The sequence below is a fragment of the Silene latifolia genome, chromosome 3 (genome assembly GCF_048544455.1).
Source record: "Silene latifolia isolate original U9 population chromosome 3, ASM4854445v1, whole genome shotgun sequence".
Taxonomy (NCBI): Eukaryota; Viridiplantae; Streptophyta; class Magnoliopsida; order Caryophyllales; family Caryophyllaceae; genus Silene; species Silene latifolia.
The window spans coordinates 82030216-82053780 of NC_133528.1; the positions used below are offsets into that span (position 1 = coordinate 82030216).

At 37.7% G+C, this 23565-nt stretch overlaps 1 protein-coding gene across 1 annotated transcript; it reads left to right on the forward strand.

Annotated features, from left to right (window-relative positions):
* Positions 1-21768: 21768 nt before the first annotated feature.
* Positions 21769-22374, forward strand: LOC141649268 (uncharacterized). The gene has a single exon (XM_074457963.1). It carries the CDS (start codon positions 21769-21771, stop codon positions 22372-22374), a length of 606 nt encoding a protein of 201 aa, XP_074314064.1.
* Positions 22375-23565: the final 1191 nt, after the last annotated feature.

The window sequence follows — 23565 nt, forward strand, 5'->3', positions numbered from 1 at the left end:
AAGTACTTAAGGATGTTCTTTACGGCTATCCAGTGACTCTCACCAGGCTTGGCTTGATACCGACTTGTCATGCTCAAGGTATACGCAACGTCGGGACGAGTGCAAATCATAGCATACATGATAGACCCAACAGCGGAAGCATAAGGGACGGTCTTCATGTGTTCAATTTCCTTAGGGGTAGAGGGAGACTGTGACTTGCTCAAAGTAATCCCTTGACCCATAGGTAGAAATCCTCTCTTGGAGTCTTTCATATTGAACCGGTTAAGAACTTTATCAATATAAGCTTCTTGACTCAATGCTAGTATCCTCTTGGACCTATCCCTATAGATCCAGATACCTAAGATTCGTTGTGCCTCTCCCAAGTCCTTCATTTGGAAGTGTTTCCCTAGCCACTCCTTAACGGAAGTGAGCGATGGAACATCATTCCCAATGAGCAATATGTCATCCACATATAGGACAAGGAATGCAACCTTACTCCCACTAAACTTCATGTATAAACACGGTTCTTCCACACTTCTAGTGAATCCGTATTGTTTAATGACATGATCAAAGCGATGATTCCAACTCCTAGATGCTTGCTTAAGACCATAAATTGACTTCTTAAGCTTACACACCTTCTTAGGGTTAGATGTATCCACAAAACCTTCGGGTTGTATCATGTACACCTCTTCTTCTAGAATCCCATTCAAGAAGGCGGTTTTGACATCCATTTGCCAAATCTCATAATCATGAAATGCGGCAACCGCTAAGATTATCCTAATGGACCTAAGCATAGCGACTGGAGCGAAGGTTTCGTCATAGTGTAAACCATGAACTTGGGTGAAACCTTTTGCCACCAATCTAGCTTTGTAAACATCCACATGTTGATCCACGCCGAGTTTAATTTTGTATATCCATTTATACTGAAGAGGTCGCACTCCCTCAGGTAAATCCACCAAGTCCCATACTTGGTTCTCGTACATGGAATCCATTTCGGACCGCATGGCTTCTAGCCAAAGTGAGGAGTCGGGACTAGACATGGCCGATTTGTAGGTAGTGGGTTCATTACTTTCAAGAAGTAATAAAACACCATCCTCTTCGATGTTACCAAGGTAGCGATCAGGTGGATTAGAAATCCTACTTGACTTTCTAGGAATAATTACCATTTCAGAGGAAGAGGGAATGCTATCCTCCACGTTCTCCTCTACCTCATTCTCGGTTTGTGGCTCTCGAACTTCTTCAAGTTCAAATTTTCTCCCACTCTGTCTCCTAGAAATAAATTCCTTTTCTAGAAAGACAGCATCACGAGCCACAAACACTTTGTTCTCGTGTTTATTGTAGAAGTAATAGCCACGTGTTTCCCTTGGATATCCTACAAAAAGACATTTGTCAGACCTGGGTGCGAGCTTATTGTCAGACTTGATCTTAACGTACGCTTCGCAACCCCAAATACGCATGAATGACAAATGAGGGACTTTCCCTGTCCATATCTCATATGGAGTCTTATCAGCCGCTTTATTCGGGCTTCGATTTAGTGAAAATACTGCAGACAAGAGTGCAAAACCCCAAAATGAACTAGGAAGCTCAGTTAGACTCATCATTGACCGAACCATATCAAGTAAAGTTCGGTTTCTCCTTTCGGCAACACCATTTAATTGCGGTGTGCCAGGAGGAGTCCATTGTGATACTATACCACAATCTTTTAGGTGTGAATCAAATTCAATATTTAGATACTCACCACCACGGTCGGACCGTAGAGTCTTTATCTTTTTATCCAATTGGTTCTCTACTTCCTTTTGAAACTCTTTGAACTTGTCAAAGGCTTCACTTTTGTTCTTCATTAGGTAGACATACCCATATCTACTTAAGTCATCAGTAAAAGTAATGAAGTAGTGAAAACCTCCTCTAGCGGTGATGGTTAATGATCCACACACATCCGTGTGTATGAGAGCCAAAACCTCACTAGCTCGTGTCCCTTTTCCCGCAAAAGGTGCACGAGTCATCTTGCCTAAAAGGCAAGACTCGCATGTACCATAAGATTCGAAACCAAATGGTTTGAGCACTTTTGATGAAGCAAGTCTCTTAATGCGTCTTTCGTTTTTGTGGCCTAAACGACAATGCCAAAGGTAGGATTCGTTTGGATCACCCTTTTTAAGCTTTTTAGTTTCCATATGATAAACGTCATTAACATCATTTAAAACATAAATGCCTCAAATTGAAATGGCCTTGCCATAAACCACATCATTTAAAGAAAAAGTACAACACTTGTCCTTAACCATAAAACAAAAGTCTTCCGCGTCTAACGCGGAAATGGAGATGATGTTCTTAGTTAAAGTTGGTACAAAATAACACTTATTTAAATACAACTCTAAACCACTAGCTAAAGTGAGCACATAGGTCCATACGGCAACGGCGGCTACTCTAGCTCCATTGCCCATGCGGAGATCCACATCACCTTTTTCTAGTGCTTGCACGTCCCTTATACCCTGCAAATGGTTACAAAGGTGAGAGCCACATCCGGTATCAAGTACCCAAGTGGAAGTACAAGCATAATTAACGTCTATCACATAGAGAGAGGAAATCATACCAATAGGCGTCACACGCCCTTCCTTGAGATCCTCCAAGTATTTGGGATAACTCCTCCTATAATGCCCCTTCCCATTACAATGGAAACATTCGGCCTCGGAGAGCTTGACACTTTTTGCCTTGGGATTGCCATTCTCAACGGCCTTCCCCTTTCCCTTGTCATGTTTCTTTGACGATTTCTTGAATTGGGACTTTTCTTTCCCCTTTCCTTTCTTGACTCCAAGAGACATGTTCTTTAACTTCATGGTTAAAACATCTCCCTTTTCACTCCCACTAGCCTCCATATCCCTCTCCGCTTGGGAGAGGAGTGCATGAATTTGATGGTAACTCTTATCCATGTCATTCATGTTGTAGTTTACCCTAAAGTGGGCAAACTTGGTGGGGAGTGAGTGAAGGATTCGATCCACCACAAGAGTTTTAGGAATCTTACACCCTAGACGCTCTAGGATGTCAACATATTCAACCATTTTAAGGACATGGGGACCAACCTTTTGGCCCCTATCAAGCTTAGCTTAAAAGAATCGTGCCGCCGCATCATATTGACGGACTTTAGGTGTTTGTGAAAACATAGTGATCATACGAGTGAATATCTCGTAAGCATTTAAAGAAATGCATGAAAGCTTGAGCTTTGGCGATATTGACCATATCAACACATTCTTGATATCATTCAACATCCTCACATAGTCATCATAGGCAGTCTGCACCGCCGATGAAGCTCTTGCACCGGGCTCGATTGGAGGAGCATCGGTCAAGTAAGTGAGCACATTGTCGGACAACGCGGCACTTTTGATGTTGGATTCCCATTCAAGAAAGTTACTACCGTCATCTTTTAAAATACATTTGTCCATTACGGACCTTAGCAATGAATCTTTGCCTAGTGAAGTAGTCGATGGAGTTGATGAAGTTGCCATTGCATATTAAAATGCTACAACAAAAAGAAAAAATTAACATTCATTGTTTTGAAATTACTTGTAAAAACATGTTTAGCAAGTTTTAGCATTTATATAATGACCTCCCACTAAATTATATAAATGATTCCAAGACCCAAATATTAAACAAAAATGAGCATCGCTTCGGCGAAACATCCCATAATTGCGTAAATTCGGTAAGTCACGTTGACTAATTCTACCTATAGAACTCTTGGTCGACGAATTTCCTCAAATTCATCTACTAGCCCCGGAACACAAGACCGTCTTATATCCCGTTGAGTCCAACCAATTTTGGCGTGTGATAACCGCTTACCACCCTACTTACCCAAGGTAAAAAGAGAACACCCCGCTTGGGCGAGCGTGGCTCTAATGAACAAGAGATTCATAGGTGTTACTAATTGGTAAGGCTAATCTCAATTTTAGTTATGTGAGAGATCTTGTCAATTTAGTCATAAATTCCTTATAAGTGAATTAATTCGGTGAATGTAAATGACGTGAATTGACAACCGCGAAAAATAAAATGCATGTGAATGGCGATTTTGGCATGCGCGAAAATAAAACAAGCAAACATGTAAGCATATGAATAAATCCTAGTATGGCCACCTAGTTAACAAAAACTAGTCTATTACATTTCGGAAACCAACTCCTTGGTCTCTTGCCTCTTCATTCCATAAGTGGCTCTTCCTTGTGGGATTTGGAACACCTTCCAAAAATAGACTAAAATCTCGTTGTAATCCGTCTTTTGGAAACGCCGGTAAAATAACTATTACAAATGAATTACATAGCTATTCCTATTATACATTAATTAATAAAATGAATAAAACTATTAATTAATTACAAACCGACGATACGAGATCGTATTTAATTACAAACAAATCGATATATTCCCATTCATTTCGGGTAATAACGATTAAAATTAACTAGGCCATACTAGGTACAAAAAGATAAATACTTTAAATAAATGACAATCATTCATTCAACTTAAATAAATATGCTTAAAATGCTGTAAATATGATGCCAAAATCGCCCTATCTATCATTCGTTGGTATCCATCTCGGTTTTTGTGGATTTAATCGATTTTTAACATGTAAAAATCAATAATTAACTCTTAAATCTCATTTAAGTCCAAAATAATTGTCCAAACTGTTTTGAACCTCAAAATTAGTCCTCACTAATTTTATGATAAATAATTAGTTTGATTTGGTGATATTTTGCTAATTTAATCGGAAAAATCATAATATTTAAGTAAAAATCCAAAATAATTGAAAAATTACCCAAAAAATTGAAACAAAAAATTTTAGTATTCTGGAACACTCCCAAGAATACCAAAATGTCAGAAAAATTGCCCAAAAATTCCGGATAAATTTTGTGAAGAAAAAGATCGATATTTATCGGTTTTTAACCACTAAAACCAATAAACACCAAAACAAAGTGAAAACTCACATACAAAATCACTTTTGACATTTAAATAATATTCATAAATGTACATAAATTTATCATGGGCAGAATCAAAAATTTCGAAATTATGATTAATTAATTTGACTTTTATCGACTTTTTACTCAAAAAATCAATAAACATGCAAAAATCCGAACCAACCTTCAACTTTTTGCATACAAATAGTAGAAAATATGCATGAACTACCATAAAAAATCCATGCACCGAATCAACATTTAACTAATTTTAGTCAATTTTTCACTAAAATGCGACATTTTGACTCGGTTTTCTACCAAAAATCATTAAAAATAGCAAAATAACTTCAAAAATCACCAAACAATTCCACAAACCTTTTGAGATCAGTAGGTATGCATGTCCCAAAAATTTCGTGCTAAAACCTCTTCTAATATAATTTTTGAGTTTTTATTAATTATCTCATAATTCATTAAAATGCTTAAAATCAACATGCAAATTACAAGCCTAAGCTCTGATACCACTTGATAGATCATAGATCCATATTAGACTCTCTAATAAAATTAATTTATCTCATAAATTGTTGTTTATGTGATCTATGTAACATGCATGCTAATATGAAAGCATAAAAAGAAAGTATAAGGAAAAACAATTTCCTTACATTGAATATTTGGTAAAATGGGCACAAACTAGTTCTCCTTACTAGTTTGTTCTTAAGCTAAAAAGATGTGGATGATCCTCCTTGAAAAACCTTCAACTAGAAAGTCTCCTTCAAGTTGCACCCAAGAACTACCCAAAAATATTAACAAGTATGAACTAGTAACTTGTTAATATGAACCCTTGATAATAATACTAGTAATATCACTAACTTTTCTTAGTAATATTAATAATGTATACTAGTAGTGAATTATTGTAGAGAGATGGATGAAGATGTTCACATGCAAAAGAAGTGAAGTGTGTAAGAGAGGTAGAGTGAAGTAGTGAACAAATATATGGAGTGTAGAAGGGGAAATGGAAGTGGCGGGTGGAATGTGCTCAAGTGGACAATTTTTTTGTCTTATAATTTTATCTTACATCACATGCAAAATCTAGTATAAGATATATGTTATGGTAGTATACAAAATAAGATAAAATGATTATGTAAGTAATCATCCATTACACTTATTTTACACGGTCCACATGACCATATACGGGTCCATGTTGGTTTTTATATTTGTCGCACAAATCCGTGTAATTTTCATTTTATACATCGTATCATGTTTAAATGCGTCCATAATTAATTCGTCCAATTCACTCCGTAAATATACGTGTACCACTACACATATTATTTACGTACTAATATTAATCACATTAATCAATTAGTACAATTTTAGTAAATTAACAGTTAATTAACTAAAACCCGTTTCCCAAAACTTATTATTTAATTATCGCATAATTAAATAATAACTGCCGCTCCTCGAGTTCGCAACTCGAAATCTCTCTAATAATAATTGACTATCCTCTTAGTCTATAAATCAAGGGACTAAACAAATTGTATCTCATACAATTAATTAGTTATCAATTGGGGTTCGTTCCTTTAGGTAAGACCGAAAGGGGTCAGTTGATCACCGCCGTCTCACGACAATAACGTCAAACTCTAGTCAGCCAACCGTTATCGATTTACGTTAATCAACTGACGAGGATCAAATAATTAAATATCTGATGATATTCTATTAATGAGATTTATTATGTTAACGCACTATTGTGGAGTACACTAACTCCAACACGACCGACCAGCTACCCCAGTCGACTGACCACCCGACTCAGTCGACCGACCAGGTAAGCCAGTCGGTCGACCAAGCCCTAATCCGGGGGTCACCTATTCTAATGCCATCTACGCTATAGATCGCCTACATCCTAGAAAGGGGTGCTTAGCTACGCATATTAAGATTGGTAACAACAACTAAACTGATGAAAAGCATAACGGATTGCATAATAATACCAGGAGAATGAATAAATTGCATAAAACTATGAATAAAGGGCTTAGGGCTCCTAAACTAGCAATGACTAATCTAATGAAGCAATAAATGTAAAACTGGAAATAAAAGAACAAGAAGAATACCGAAACAAAGAGCAATGAATAAGATCCGGAAGCAATGAACTTTATTAAGAATTAACCAAGTGTGTAAACTAAACTAATGTATGAATTGAGATCTAAAACTATGAACTAATGGAAACTAGATCATTGATACAGTGGAAAGGTATTACGTTATATAGCCAAGTCTCGTAATACTTTTCTTAAAACCTAATTACATATGGGCTTTCTAATCGTCTTTTATTTCACGCGTCAGCTCGTGGGGTGGTCGATCGGCCACTAGACCCAGTCGATCAACCGAGGTACCTGGCACAGTAGCTTCTGGAATTCGCGCTCTGGTCGATCGACCATGTAGGTCAGTCGATCGACCAAGGGTGCTGTACAGTAATGCATTCTGACGAATTCTGCAGCGTGCAACGATCTTAAAAGAGCTGCCATTTCTTCGTTACTTGGTCAAATCAGGCGTTCTACACGGCGTTGGAAAGCTAAGAGGATAAGCTTTCACCTCCAATTGGATTCACTCGATTATCAGCTCTAGAACTCGAGATATTGCCATCTGAAGCAGGCTGCAATATCGTGAAGTGCTTCTTTGCTTGTTAAACTCGTACGCACCTATGCTTTTGCTATCTTTAGGCCTTGAAACGCGCACCAAGCTCATTCCTCGAGTCAATACTTCATGTCAAATGCAATGCAAGGTACTTAGGGACGGATTTGGCTCGATATCTACTTATTTCCGCATAAATCTGCAATATTACATAAAAATACGAAAGTAGACGAAATGGGCCAAATAGTAGCATAAACTACACAAATGAGCTCTGAAATGCGTGTAAAATAGGGCGTAAAACAACATATTTAGGACACGCATCAGTCATACTGGATTATCCTCGGGGCTTGAGAAAACATTGTAGAAAGCCTCGAGAACACCTCATGAGCATTGTGGAATTTGACGCATTGCCTTTGTAAGGGAGGATCCATTGCAAAAATCAAAACATTTTTTACAGCGGCAGATTCTCTTTGATATTCATTAAAAGCCTCCCTTACATCGGCAGTGGCCCTAGTACTAGGTGAAGGGGGAGAGGGATCGACTAGGTGGCGTAATTTGCCATCACCTGCGGCAGCTAATCGAAGTTGTTCTTCCCAATCTTTAAAATTACTACCGTCGGCTTTTAAAACATATTTGTCCATAAAAGAACGAAGCCATGAATATTTAGATATAGTGGCGGTTTGACTAGTAGAAGCCATCGTGATTACTACAAGAGGAAATGAAAGGAAAATTAACATTTATCGTTTAATCATTTTACTTGTAAAACTATTTTATCAAGTTCTCATTTATATAATGATCTCCCACTGAATTATATAAATGATTCCAAGATCCATCTTTATATAAAAACGGGCACGGTGGACCGATTCAACCCATATTAATATAAATTTGGTGAGTCAACAACTTTGACTGATTCTACTATTAGAACTCTTGGTCGAAGGATTTTCTTAAAATCTATCTTTCAGCCCCAGAATAAATATGGGCACGGTGGACCGATTCAACCCATATTAATCCCGTTGAGTCCAACAAATTTTCACATGTAATAACTTTTATTACCCTACTTACCCAACATAAAAAGAGTGTACCTCGGTGATCCGAACCTACCTCTAATGAAGAAGGGATTCATAGGTGCTATTATTTTTTAAGGCTAATCTCAATTTTTAATTTAAAGGTGAGAGATCTTATTAATTTAATTGTCTATCACTTTTAAGTGAACGAAATTGGTGAATGCTAGACATTTAAATCGATAACAACAAAATAAAACATGTAGTGACGATTTGGCATGAATGCATAAATATAAAACAAATCCTAATAAGGCTAATATGGCCACCTAGTTAATCTAATTAACTTAAACTATTACACTTCGGAAACCAACTCCTTGGTCCCTTGAGTCTTCATGAAAACTCCTTCTTTAGAATTTCGGAACGCCTTTCCGAAATTTACCGTCTTCATGAAAACTCCGTCTTTAGATACTTCATTTAACTACTAATAATTAAATTACATAACAATTTCCTATTATACAATTTTTAATAAAACAAAAATAAAAACAAATAATTAATTACAAATTCGGCGATGCGAAGTCGCAATTAATTACAAAACAAGTCGATATTCCGTTACATTACGGGAAATATCAACTTCTACCTATGGCCATATTAGGAAAAATTACATAATTAAAATACAAAAAAACATTCATCCATATGAATAATAAAAATGCATTATGTAAAATGTCATGCCAAATCGTCTAACTTACCAACAACGATCAATTGAGCTTTCTTTGGCGGAATGTTTTACCATAAAAAATTCATAATCCATTCTTAAAATAATTTTAAGATTTACTTATCATACTAATCTGGTCTTAAATCAAAATAATTATTCCCACTAATTATCTTGAAATAATATGGGTTTAAAACATTATATAAATCAAAAAGACATAATAATTCACAATTATTATGGAAAAAATTCCATTTAATTAAAAAATATTTTTGGTAAAATAAATTTTAAGGTTATGAACATTCTCGTCTTTCGCCAAAATGACATCATGTGAAATTTTTTGATTTTAAAATTTATTTATAACAATTTTACAATTTTCTCGATAAAACGACAGTTTTTACGATTTAATTCTAAATCAAATCATAAAAATTGAAACGACTTTAAAATAAAATTTTGTACATATTGGAACAATTTCTAGGAGCTAAAAAACAAAAATATTCGAGCCCAAAAATTAAATCAATATTTATTTCTAAAATAACCATTATTTACCAATTTTTATCAAATAAAAATCAATAAACTTATTTGATAAAAAAATCAATAAACTAAACTAAAATCAATAAACTAAACTAAAATAAACGATAATAATAATATAGGACTTTCTCTCTCTTGTCGGTTTTAGAGAGATTTTTCTCTCTAACAGAAAGTCGCCATTGTTGCACTGTTCTTCCGCCATGGCGAGAGGGAGAGGTCGACCGCCTAAAAGTCGGGTTTCCGCTGATTACTCTCTTGATTCCGCATCTTATGGTACTGATTTCCCTGTCTCTCGTTCTAATTCTTCTTCTGGTCGTTATTCTCTTCGTAACACTATGACTGTTAATGATGTAATTGTTGATGCTCTTCCATCTCCTAGAGCTTCTACTATTGTTAATGGAGTCCCTAACTCTTCTGTCAAGGTTAATTCTTCAATTTCCCCCTTAACTGTGTCTGGGTTTAACAACTCGAAAACAGGGGACGCCATTAAAGCTCCTTCTGTTCCTTCGAGTTCTTGCTCTAAGACTGCTAATGTTGCGATTCCTGGTCCTTCTACTGGTTTTTCTCCTGTTGTTAGTGCCCCCTCGCCCCAGACTGCTCCTAAAACCCCTACTCCTATCAAATCTGGGGTTGTTCCTGGGAAATCTTGGGCTATTGCAGCTAAGAAGAACCCTCAGAAGGGTATGAGTCTTTTTTACAATGAGGATAGTGCAAATTCCACTGAAATTGACATTCATATCGAAGAAAATGAGGATGAGATTTCGAAGTGGAAGTTTACTCTCATGGGTAACGTTCTTGGGGGTAAACCTTCCCTTAAGATGGTTACTGATTGTGTCCAAAAATATTGGAATTTTGGCCCCTTACCCTTGGTTCAGTATTTCAAGAAAGGTTGGTTTAGCTTTAAATTTGATTGTGAGGATGATATGACTGAGGTGATGAGGAAGGGTCCCTGGAAAATTGGAGCTCATTCCCTGCTTCTCAAGCAATGGACTCCTGATTTCTCTTGTTCCATGGCAGATGTTACTACCATTCCTGTATGGGTTCTTTTCCCTGACCTTGACCCATTTCTATGGACTGATTCCATCTTAAGTAAGATAGCTAGTAAAGTGGGTAAACCCCTCTTTGCTGATCTTACCACCACTTGTCAAGCTAAGTTGTCTTTTGCTAGGGTTATGATTGTAGTTGATGTGGCTAAGGACTTTGTTGAGCAAGTTATCATTAATGCTCCTTTCATTGGTCAGTCTGTCCAGAGAGTTGTCTATGAGTGGGTTCCTTATTTCTGTAAGACTTGTCAGAAATTAGGTCACTCTGACTCCGCTTGTAAGAAGAATAAGCCAGTTGTTCTTGACTCTCAGTCTGAGGAGGCTCCTAAGAAAACTGTGGATGCTTCTAAGACTCAGAAATTGGGAAAAACTGCTGGCTCTAAAGGACATGCCAAGCATAAGAATGCTGCCCCTAAGGTCTCTAAACCTATTGAGAATCCTGTTGTCTCTGGTCCAGTACTGTCATGTCAGGGTCCTGCCTTAGAATGCCATGTGCTAGGTGATACCTCTGCTCCTCATGAGGTGCCAGTGGATCTGGGAGAGAAAGTTGACTCAGAATGCAATGAGCTAGGTCATTCCTCTCTTCCCAAATCTCCTGTTACCTCCTCTGTTGCAGCAGAAAGGCACTCAGAATGCAATGAGCTAGGGCATCCCCCTGTGATGGCAGATGCTGAGACTAGGGTTACAGCTCCTGCAGCTGGTGGTGCTGATTCTATGTCTATAGATCCTTCTATTTCTGGTCCAGTGCTAGATGCTCCTTCTGCTCCTCATGAGGTGCTAGTGGATCTGGGAGGGATAGCTAACTCAGGATGCAATGAGCTAGGGCATCACTCTGATATGGTGGTTACTGAGATCAGGGTTATTGTCCCTGATGCTCGTGTTCCTGAAATAGTGGTTGAGCCATTAGTTCTCTCCTCTCATCAACCTGATAATGGTGCTGTTACTTCTCCTGGGAAGGAGCCTCCTGATAAAATTCAATGATCATCTCTTCCTGGAACATCAGAGGGTTTAATAAGCCCCTTAAGCATCTAGAGGTTATTTCTTTTATCAAGCATTATCATATTGATATTTTGGGTCTCCTGGAAACTCGAGTTAAGAAACATAAGGCCTCCAAAATCTTGAAAAATAAGTTTGGAAGGTACAAGAGTTTTACAAATTATAATTCTCATTCCAATGGGAGAATTTGGTTGCTTTGGAATCCTATTACTACTTCTATTACCATTCTTGAGGAGCAGACTCAGGTGGTTCACTGTAAAGTGACTCACCTTGTCTCTGGAAGAACCTTCTTACTTTCTGTTGTGTATGGCTCTAATAATGCTGGTCCTAGGCACCATCTCTGGCAATCCCTTTCTAGCCTTGCCAGTCTGGGTGGCCCTTGGGTGACTATGGGAGATTTTAATGTTGTTAGGCATTTTCATGAGAAAATTAGCAACACTCCTCCTGTCCTTTCTGAATTGAATGACTTTAATTCCTGTCTCCTAAATTGTGGGCTTGATGATCTTCCTGGTACTGGTGCTGAGTTTACTTGGTTTAACAAGCATGATGCCTCCTCTAGAGTTTATTCTAAACTTGATAGGGTTTTAGTAAATTCTGAATGGATTCAGTGCTTTACTCAAACCTCTGCTAAATTTGAACCACCTGGGGTCTCTGATCATTGTCCTGCTCTCTTGACTTTTCATGATGATCCTTTGCCTCCTAAGCAGTTTCGTTTTCTGAACTGCTGGTCTTCCCATCCTGATTTTATTCCCATTGTTTCTGAAGCTTGGGCAGGGTCTGTTCCTGGTAACTCTATGTTTAGATTAATTGGCAAGCTTAAGAAGGTTAGGGTTGGCCTTAAAAAGTTGCATTCTGCCCATTATTCTAATATTGGTCAGAGGATAATTGATAAGAGGAAAGATTTGGTCCAGTGTTTTGAGGATCTCCAAAGGCAACCTCTTTCTGCTTCTTTTATTGCTAAAGAAAGTGAGGTTTCTGCTGATTTTCTTAAACTCAAGGAGATTGAGCATAGCATTTTGACTCAAAGAGCTAAGCTCCATGACATCAAGCATAATGACACTTGTTCTACCTATTTCTTTGCTAAGATCAAGGAGAGGCAGCAATGTCACATGATTGGGGACATTCAGAGTTTAGATGGGACCCTTCATCATGGTCCTCAGGATGTGGGACAGGCTTTTGTTCAGTATTATGAGCAGCTTATAGGTTCTTCTGTGCAGACCTCTCCTATTGACCAGTCTATCATTGCAAATGGTCCTTGTGTTGAGGCTCATGATCAGATTATGCTCACTGCTCCTATTACTAGACTTGAGATTAAACAGGCTTTGTTCTCTATGGGATCAAATAAGAGCCCTGGCTTGGATGGCTTCTCTGCTGGCTTCTTTAAATCAGCTGGGGTATTGTTGTAAATGATTTTTGCAAAGCTGTGGAAGATTTCTTCAGAACCAGGTTCATGCCTAAGCAAGCCAATGTGACTATTCTTTCCTTGATTCCTAAGAAAACCATTGTTCAGTCTGTTAAGGATTTCAGGCCTATCTCTTGTTGCTCTATCATCTACAAGACTATTAGCAAGATTTTGACCAACAGACTTCAGCTTATCTTGCCTAAGCTTATTGGGGAAGAGCAGGCAGCCTTTGTCAAAGGGAGGAGCCTATTTGAAAACATCATGCTTACTCAAGGTCTTCTTAAAGGCTATGATAGGAAATACTTGTCACCTAGGTGTATGCTAAAAGTGGATATTAGCAAGGCTTTTGACTCCTTACAGTGGACCTTTATTCAGGATATGCTGCAGTCCTTAAATTTTCCTCCTCTCTTTATCAGTTGGATTATGGGATGCATTACTGGGTCCTGGTTCACTATTAAAGTTAATGGTGGTAATTGTGGCTTCTTTAAAGGGAAGAGTGGTGTCAGACAGGGTGACCCATTATCCCCTAGTCTTTTCATTCTTAGCATGGAAATTTTGTCTCGTTGTTTTAGGACCATGTGCAACCAGAAGGATGTCTCTTTTCACCCTAAATGTCCCAAATTAGGGGTGAATCATCTTATTTTTGCTGATGATCTTATTGTCTTTACCCGTGGTGATCTCCCTTCTGTTCAAGCAGCTGCTAATATCCTCCATTTGTTTTCCACCTGGTCTGGTCTAGTTGCTAATTTTGACAAGACTGAAGTTTACTTAGGAGGAGTTTCTCCTGCTTTGAAACAAGAAATTCTTTCCACTGTTGGTCTTAATGAGGGTGCTTTCCCTTTTAGATATTTGGGTATCCCTGTTCATCATGCTCGTCTGTCCCAGAGCATGTATGAGGGCCTTACCCTCAAGATCACTGCTCTCTTGCATAGATGTTCTGATAAGTATCTTTCCTACGCTGGTAGGTTGCAGATCATTAACTCTGTCATCTTTGGTCTAGGGAATTTCTGGAGCAGCAGTATTTTACTTCCTGCTCAGATTTGCCAGTTCATTACTAAAGCTTGTCGACAGTTTTTCTGGGGGGCAACTGGTCAGACTAGGAGATTGTCTTTCAAAAGTTGGAATTCTATCTGTTCTCCCTGGTCTGAGGGAGGGTTCCAACTTAAGCATATTGTCTCTTGGAATAGAGCTCTTCTTCTCAAGTGGCTTTGGCATCTTGATAGGGGGACTGGGTTTATTTGGTCCAAATGGATCAGATCTTACTTTGCTACTCCCTCTTCCATTTGGTCCTTGCAAGCTAAGGAGTATCACCCTGAAAGTCTTCGTTGCATTCTCAAAGTTCGTGATAAATGTGCTCAACAACTTGGTGGGATTCAGCAGCTGCAGGATCTTCTTTGTTCTTGTACTTCTCCTGCTGGTTTCTCAGTTGGTAAAGCTTACGAAGCCATTAGGCCTAAGTATCCTAAGCTCTCATGTTATAAGCTGGTTAGTAAATGCTGCATCCTCCCTCGCCATAGAATCATTCTTATGCTGGCTATTCAGAGGAAATTGGCTACCATTGACCTGCTTTCTGCTCGAGGTTTGCTTCTCCCAAATAGATGCTCCCTTTGCAGGAATGCAGCAGAAAGTTCTCGCCATTTGTTTTTTCAGTGTTCTTTCTCAAGAGCTTTGCTCCTGGCTATCTCTTCTTGGACTGGTATTTCGTCCTCTGCTACTCAGCTTCATACCCTTCTAATTTGGGTTCATCATAGTAGGCTATGTAATTGGAGGAGGAATTGGGTTCTTGGTAGTCTTGTTGCCACTGTGTATACCATCTGGTGTGAGAGGAATAGGAGGATTTTTGAAGCCAAGACAGGACTGTTGCAGCTCTCTTGAGGGATATTCAGTTTGTAGTTAGCGCCACTTTACTATTCAAAACCCCTTTGGTTAGTCATGATGATCTAATTGGGGTGGTTACTTGTTTAGCTTAGAGGTGCTTTTTACTCTCGTTCCCTTTATGCGGTTATTTCTTGTAAGAAAAACTCATGTATCCTTTTTTTGAATATATGAGAAAATATCTTTCTTGCAAAAAAAAAATCAATAAACTACCTAAATTAATCACATTAGTTTAAAATTTCTATTTTTCATAAATAGAACATGCATGTGGTTATTTATAAATAAATATGCCTAAAATTAACATCCAGCATAATTTAATTAACTCTTAATTAATTTTAGTGCATTTTTACTCGATTTTATGCCATTTTAAGTCATAAAAAATGATTAAATATATCAAAAATAAAATTTTAAACCCATATCATTTTAAGACCAGATTATTTACATGCAAGACCATATTTTATGATAAAACTAATTTTAACAATAAAATATCAAATTTTATTAATTTATCTCATAAATTCATAAAATCGTCTTATGACTACATGCATGTATGTAACAATGCTCTCATACCACTTATTAGTTATTAGACCATATTAAACTCATCTTATGACAATAAAATTACTAGCTAATTTTATGTAATGGTCTAATCTACATGCATGCAATAAATAATTGGTAGAAACTTCCTTACATTGAGAAATATGGCAATATAAGGGCACCACAAAGGTCTTCTACCTTTGTAGTTCTTGAGCTAAAAATTCAAAGGATGATCCTCCAAACTCTAAATCACCAACCTAGGTGATCTCCTTAGGATGCACCCAAGACTATCCCAAAATACTACTAAAATTACTAACTAGATAAAAGTAGTAGTAAACCTTATTTTTATTACTACAAATATTATTACTACTAATAATATTTGAGGTATATTATTATATATGAATTTATTGATGATTAGAATCAACTTTTGATGAAGTTTTAAGAGAGGAAAAAGATGGAAAAATGGTCTCCTTTTTCTCTCTATTAAAACCAACCAAGAGACACCAAAATGGACTAATTTTTTGACTTGAAAATTAACCCATGCAATTGTGTAAGATGAGGTATATATAAGCCTCTCAAATGTAAACAAATGAGAGGAACATCTCATGTGCATTTTGTCAATATTATTGACATGTGATGGTCTTAATACATACTCTAAAAAAACCAGTCCACATGTATCATTTGGTCCATTTGGATTTTCGACATTTGTCCCATAAATGCTTATAAGTCTTATATTTAATTATCTTACATAATTAAATATTAATTTGATTATTTAACACTTAAATAATACAAATTAACAACTAATGACTACTTAACTATTATGTAGTAATTGGACCATTTCCTATCTCCCCCCTTCTATTTGTTATCTGTATGGAATATCTCACGAGAATTATTGATTATGCAGTGCAAAAGTGGCCCTTCAACTATCATCCTCTATGTGGTCCTCTCAAGCTTAATAATTTGCTATTTGCAGATGACCTACTGTTATTTTGCAAAGGTATTGAGAAGTCTATCATGCTTTTGCTTAGAGCTTTCTCTTCGTTCTCCAAAGCTTCTGGACTCCAGATGAATGCTTCAAAATCTGAAGTGTTCTTCAAGGTGTTAAAGCATAGATAAAGGAAGATATCCTAGCTGTCTCAGGTTTCAAGGAAGGTGTCATGCCATTCAGGTACTTGGGCATCCCTATGAAAGCAGGAAGATTGAATAAAGATGACTGCAATGTCTTGGTTGAAAAAGTGATCCATAGAATCAGGGGTATGGGTACTAGGAAGTTATCCTACGCAGGAAGGATTACTCTTATTAACTCAGTACTCAATACTCTCCATACATACTGGGCATCCATATTTATACTCCCAAAGGTAGTAATCAAGAGCATTAATAGCGTGTGCAGGAACTTCTTATGGGATGGTACTTGTGGACGCGGGCCAACGGGGGCGCTTGGGGGAGAACAAGCGTTTGCATTTGTGGAGTCGCCACCAATTTATTGTGGAAAATTGGAAACCGTCCGAATACCTCGTGCCATGTCAAGACACAAAGTAGTGACATGAACACCAAGAACTCGTTACCCTTAGCATTCTATGTCTAGAATGACTCTCGTGGACGCCAATGAACACGGATGTTCACAGAGATCTGGAGTAAGGGGTGAGGGTACGTATCAGGAAGCTCTTTTTATCGAACACCTAATCCCGCCCGCCTCGATATTGGCCTCTACTAATGATTAGGGAGGTTATCTATACTCGATATATTGTCGATTATATGCATGCAATGCAACATCCAACGTTTTAATCCTAACATGTGAAGAATTAGCTAAGTCGGTGAACAATTAATTTATCATACAATTAATGTCAAAGTCGGGATTTAAGTTCAATTACATGTGAAGGCATACAAGTGATACAAGAAATATAATAAATACAATAACGAAAATTACAATAATTACATTGGGTTAATTGATTTATGTCAAAAATACTTTTAAAACGGATAATTTGGAAAAAGAAAGAATAAATGAATGAACGAACAGGAATTAAGGTGATAATACGAATAATAGTTAATTAATACGCAACTAATAAACTAAGTCAAGGCAAAACGGGAAGTTTAGAGACAGAAATCAACCAGGAACAGGCGCAGCAGAGCTGCGTCCTTTGGAAGAGGCGCAGCAGTTGCTGCGTCCGTTCCTTGGCCCAGTTCTGGCTGTGAAGCTGGAATTGCAAGTCGTTAACATTCGTTGGTGATTTTAATGCTTGATTAATATTATTGTTTTGGGATGGTGTCAAGAGATAAAGGAAAGATCCTTAAGAACATCTCGGGTTTAATGCCTTTGATAGACATGTAATCCTTGAAGGCATGGATATGGTTCAAAGGGTTTTCATGCCCCTTGAATTTCGGGATATCCGTCATGTTGAAATTGGTTGGCAACTTGGAACTCACGGCCTCATATTTGCGATTATTCTCCCTATAAATGTCATCCCCCTTGAGATACATCAATTGCTCCTCCAAGTATTGGAGTCGTTTCTCAGCTGCAGTCATACCTATAGGAGGGTTTTCGTCACTGAAGTTGTTCACGAAGTCATCAGCGATCTCACTTTCTCGAGGAGGCATCCTCGTTTCCCCGGCATATATTCGGCCCTCAATGGTGTCAAGGCGATCATACACTTGGTCTTGAGTAACTTGGAGACGAGCTAGCGCGGCTAGGATTTGATCATTACCATTCTGGAGTTGGTTGAAGTTCACGTCGCTTGTTTCAGGCATCTTAGAAACTGAATAAGAGATCGACGACAAATCAAAACACAATCGACCATTCTAGCACACTTACTCGGAAAGAAATGTTTTGACTCGTGAAGTGGGAGTGTGCCACTTGTGTCAAGTGAGTTTGGAGAAAATGATAAAGTTTGAAAAATATTGGTCCTAGTCAACTTTAGTGTAGTTGTAGGAGTGGACTCGAAGTGATGTTTTGAAATGGGTTTTGAGGCTCGGATTTTGACTCGACAATTGGACAGAGTTTCGACTTGTTTTGCGCTAATATTAGGCCCAAGTTTCGAAATTTTACATTTTAAAGAATGACTTTGTTTAGAAAATGGTGATCACGTATGGTACAAACAATATACAAGCATTATAACGGGATGCTGAGTGCATTTAAATGGGTTTTGGTTTAAAGGGTGGGTTGCCATACCGAACAATCAAACCCGAAGTCTGTGGAGAGGCTCGTACCAAACAAGAGTAAGGCCGATTCCTAGTCCATTTCCTCAAGTAGTGAAAGTCCTTGATACAAACAAGAGTAAGTACCATGGTATGGATGACGTCAATCGCTATCCATCCTTAGGCCCAAATAAGAATTAGGACCGTTTAGACAGGACGATTGGTCGAATGGGTTGGGTTGGGCCTAGGAAGGCCAAATAAACGATCTAGGAAGACCGAATTATGAAAACCGACAATTGTCTCGTACAAACTATTCCCTAAACTTGTTCAAGTTTCACCCTTTTGGCTACACGTAAGTGTATTTTACCCAGCGGAGTCGCCAAACTGTGGACGCGGGCCCACGAGGGCGCTTGGGGGAGAACAAGCGTTTGCATTTGTGGAGTCGCCACCAATTTATTGTGGAAAATTGGAAACCGTTCGAATACCTCGTGCCATGTCAAGACACAAAGTAGTGACATGAACACCAAGAACTCGTTACCCTTATCATTCTATGTCTAGAATGACTCTCGTGGACGCCAATGAACACGGATGTTCACAGAGATCTGGAGTAAGGGGTGAGGGTACGTATTAGGAAGCTCTTTTGATCGAACACCTAATCCCGCCCGCCTCGATAGCGGCCTCTACTAATGATTAGGGAAGTTATCTATACTCGATATATTGTCGATTATATGCATGCAATGCAACATCCAACGTTTTAATCCTAACATGTGAAGAATTAGCTAAGTCGGTGAACAATTAATTTATCATACAATTAATGTCAAAGTCGGGATTTAAGTTCAATTACATGTGAAGGCATACAAGTGATACAAGAAATATAATAAATACAATAACGAAAATTACAATAATTACATTGGGTTAATTGATTTATGTCGAAAATACTTTTAAAACGGATAATTTGGAAAAGAAAGAATAAATGAATGAACGAACAGGAATTAAGGTGATAATACGAATAATAGTTAATTAATACGCAACTAATAAACTAAGTCAAGGCAAAACGGGAAGTTCAGAGACAGAAATCAACCAGGAACAGGCGCAGCAGAGCTGCGTCCTTTGGAAGAAGCGCAGCAGTTGCTGCGTCCGTTCCTTGGCTCGGTTCTGGCTGTGAAGCCGGAATTGCAAGTCGTTAACATTCGTTGGTGATTTTAATGCTTGATTAATATTATTTACTCGGATGGAAGTGATTAGCAGGTTATTTACACATGATTAACGGTCATGAAAGCGATAAACATGGATGAAAACTAATTAGGATGAATTAATTACAAGATTAAAAAGGATTAATTAACCAATTAATGAACTAAACAAAATTAATTAGATTAAATAAGCTATTAATGACGAACTAATGATGGATATGATAAATAAAAGACGGGAATATATCAAAGATCGAATTCCAGAGACTCAATATTGATGAATCGAGCCTCTAAAAACCGAATTTGATTTTAATGACGAAAACCCGCAAATATTGGTTACTTGGGTTTTAAGTCGGGAATTTTAATGATGAATTAAGTACTAATGAATTATTTACATGTTAGAATTATTATGCTTAAGTTACGTCAATAAACAATGAACAATTGAAAAAGAAATAAAACAATCGAATCATCAAAGGACGAAGGAAGAAGAAAGGAAGCAGGAACTGCGGCAGCCTCACGAAGAGGCGCAGCAGGTGCTGCGTCACTTCGAAGAGGCGCAGCAGTTGCTGCGTCCTTTCTCGACGGTCATCTTCTGGTAATTCGTAAAAAAGGGTTTAAAGCATGGTTTTATAAATCGGTTTTAGAAATACTTTCGACATAAACCTTACAATATGATTACAATAAATAAATAATAATAATAATAAAATAGGGATTATACACCCTCAGACTTACATGTTTGACGAAACGAGATGAACTAAGTTAACGTTTAGTGATGCTCGACTCGAATGCAGACGAAAGTGCCCTCGTAAGAGGAAAACGAATAAGATTGATTAAAGTTGATTATGGTGGAGTTGGTCAAATTGGTCGGTCATGCAAAACGAGGTTTGTACTCAGAAGGATCCGAGCTTACGTGGTCGAAAGTTTAAGCACGTAGACGTTAAAAAGTAAGAACGTGGTCTAGAATGCAAAGGGATGAGAGAAGGGCGGACACTCGCGTGAGAAATATGTGAGACCGAAGGTCTCTATTTATACTAATCACACGGAGGAAGTAGGGTTTTCGGAGAAACTTTGGAAGTGAATCTCGAAAAGATATGAAAAGATACGAAAAATACGCAGAAAAGGACTTGGGAAGAGGCGCAGCAGGCACTGCGTCTCTTGGAAGAGGCGCAGCAAGAGCTGCGTCTTTTCCCAAGTGGTTTCCTCCTGCGGAAGAAAGATTTCCGTGTTTTGGTTATGGAATAACGGATTAATCTTGTTTTCCTTAATACTTTGTGTGAATATTACGGGAAATTATTTGCCAAAGATTAAAAGATTGTAAAGTATGGAATAGAAATATCCGGAACATTCCGGAACATTCTGACTCGGTTTCAGAAAATGAAGACGGTTTTATGACCCGGACTCCAAATGTACTCTAATTACTGTCAAAATGACCGTATCGGCACTTAGATGACAATTATGAGGTAGACATAAGTGTTTGAGCGATCACTTGACGATAAACTTACGAACTGTCACAAATCGTTCCGCGTACCAAACATGCGGCCCAATCATCACCGGGTGGCTTGCGGGAGGTACAGAAATGAGGTATCTACAGTACTGCAGGTTACTTGAGAACCCCTCTTGTGGGATGGTCAAAGGTATGTTTGCCAAAGGAGGAAGGTGGACTGGGGGTAAAGCAGATTAAGAACTGGAATGATGCTGCTGTGACGAAGCTGGTGGACTGGATCTATACTCAGCCAAAATGAATTTGGGTACAATGGGTAAAGACAGTCTACATAAGAAATCAAGACTGGGAGAATTATGAGCCTGGCCTAGACGTTGCATGGTATTGGAAGAAAATCTGCAAAATGAAAGCCAAATTTGCTGCTGGCTTTCAGAATGGGGCATGGACTCAGGATGACAAGGGCTACAGTATCAGGAGTGGCTATGAATGGAGCAGAAAGAGAGGAACTATCTGTGATTGGCACAAGACTATATGGAGCTCATGGGCTATTCCAAAACAGTCAGTCATCACTTGGTTATGTATGCATAAGGCTCTGAATGTGCGTGACAAATTGAAGAGGATAGGCTATTGTGATGATGATAGCTGTGTGTTGTGTGGCAATGGGACTGAAACTCATGATCACCTATTTTTCTCTTGTGAGTACAGCAGACTGGTAATATCAGCATTGGAGAAATGGAGCAACTGCAAAATACCTATGGCTGATGCTATACATGGAAGAGCATCAACTCAAGGTACATATCCACAGAAGCAATTCTATGGCCTTCTCATATGCAGCTGCTATTACATGATATGGATGCAAAGGAATAAATGTCGTATGGATATGATGGTGAGACGCCCTGAGTATGTTGCTAAAGATATCATTGCAAGCTTGAACGTGAGACTGAAAGAGAAGCTTCGGAACCTAAGCATTGAGAAGGATAAGTTTTGGCTTAGTAGGATAGGCTTCTAGTTTGCTTATGTTCGTTTTGATATGGCATAAGGTGTGCTGAATTGTAATTATTTGGACATTTTGATTTTTTTCTGATATATACCCTCACATTTTACCAAAAAAAAAAGTAATTGGACCATTTTATCAATATAAAAATGTATCTTATAAACCCTTATTAGCTAATTTTACAACCTCTTGTAAATTTAAATAGCTAATTACCTTTACCTCAAAACTTATACACATATCGTATAAATTTAATTAATTAACCATTAATTATTAAATTTCAATTAACATTTATTAATTAATTATCGAATAATTAAATAATAAATTCCCTTGGCCCGAGTTCGTAACTCGTCATCAAATAATACATTCACTTGACTTATTAAAAGTTAATTAATACAAGGATTTAATTAATTTGTATCTCATACAAATAATTAGTTTTTCCATTTGGGCATCATCCTATAGGTGTGACCTAAAGGGATCAGCTGATCACCGCCGTCACACGACATTAATGTCAAACTCTAGTCAGCCAATCATTACCGATTAACGATGACCAGCTGACAAATAAATAAATAAATCCTGATATTCCTTTACGAGATTTAATATGTAAACGCACTTATTGTGGAGGACACTACTTCAACAGTTAGATCCATTCTTTTCAAGATTACATCGATCCATAAAGGATCGGAGCCAAGAACCATTGGGGAGTGGTGGAGCGGTTGCGCTAGTTGAAGCGGATGAAATAAGAGTTGACATTGCTAATTAATCAAATTGACTACAAAATAGAAAATGAAGGAATTATAAACATTTATCGTTTTAATAAATCTTGCAAACATTTTAAACAAGTCTAACATTTATATAGTGACCTTTACCCAATTATAATAAATTATTCCGAGACCCAAAATTCATATTAATTTGGATGTGAGCCAACGAGCCCTCTACACCTTTACTAATATAACTTGGTGGGTTAACCCTATTAACCGATTCTACAATTAGAACTCGCGGTCGATGAATTTACATTAAGTTCATCTTTAGCCCGAACCTATTGCGGATACGGTCGCAAATACCTTCGTTGAGATCAACTAAATTTTCGAAGTGTAATAACTATTTATTACCCCACTTACCCAACGTCAATTGAAAGTACCCCGAAAAAAATCGTATTGTACCCTTATGAAATAGAGATTCATGGGTTCCTACTATTTGGTAAGGCTA

What these genes read in the sequence shown, in the direction of transcription:
- LOC141649268 (XM_074457963.1), top strand. Translation starts at nt 21,769, where the DNA reads ATGAAAGCCAAATTTGCTGCTGGCTTTCAGAATGGGGCATGGACTCAG.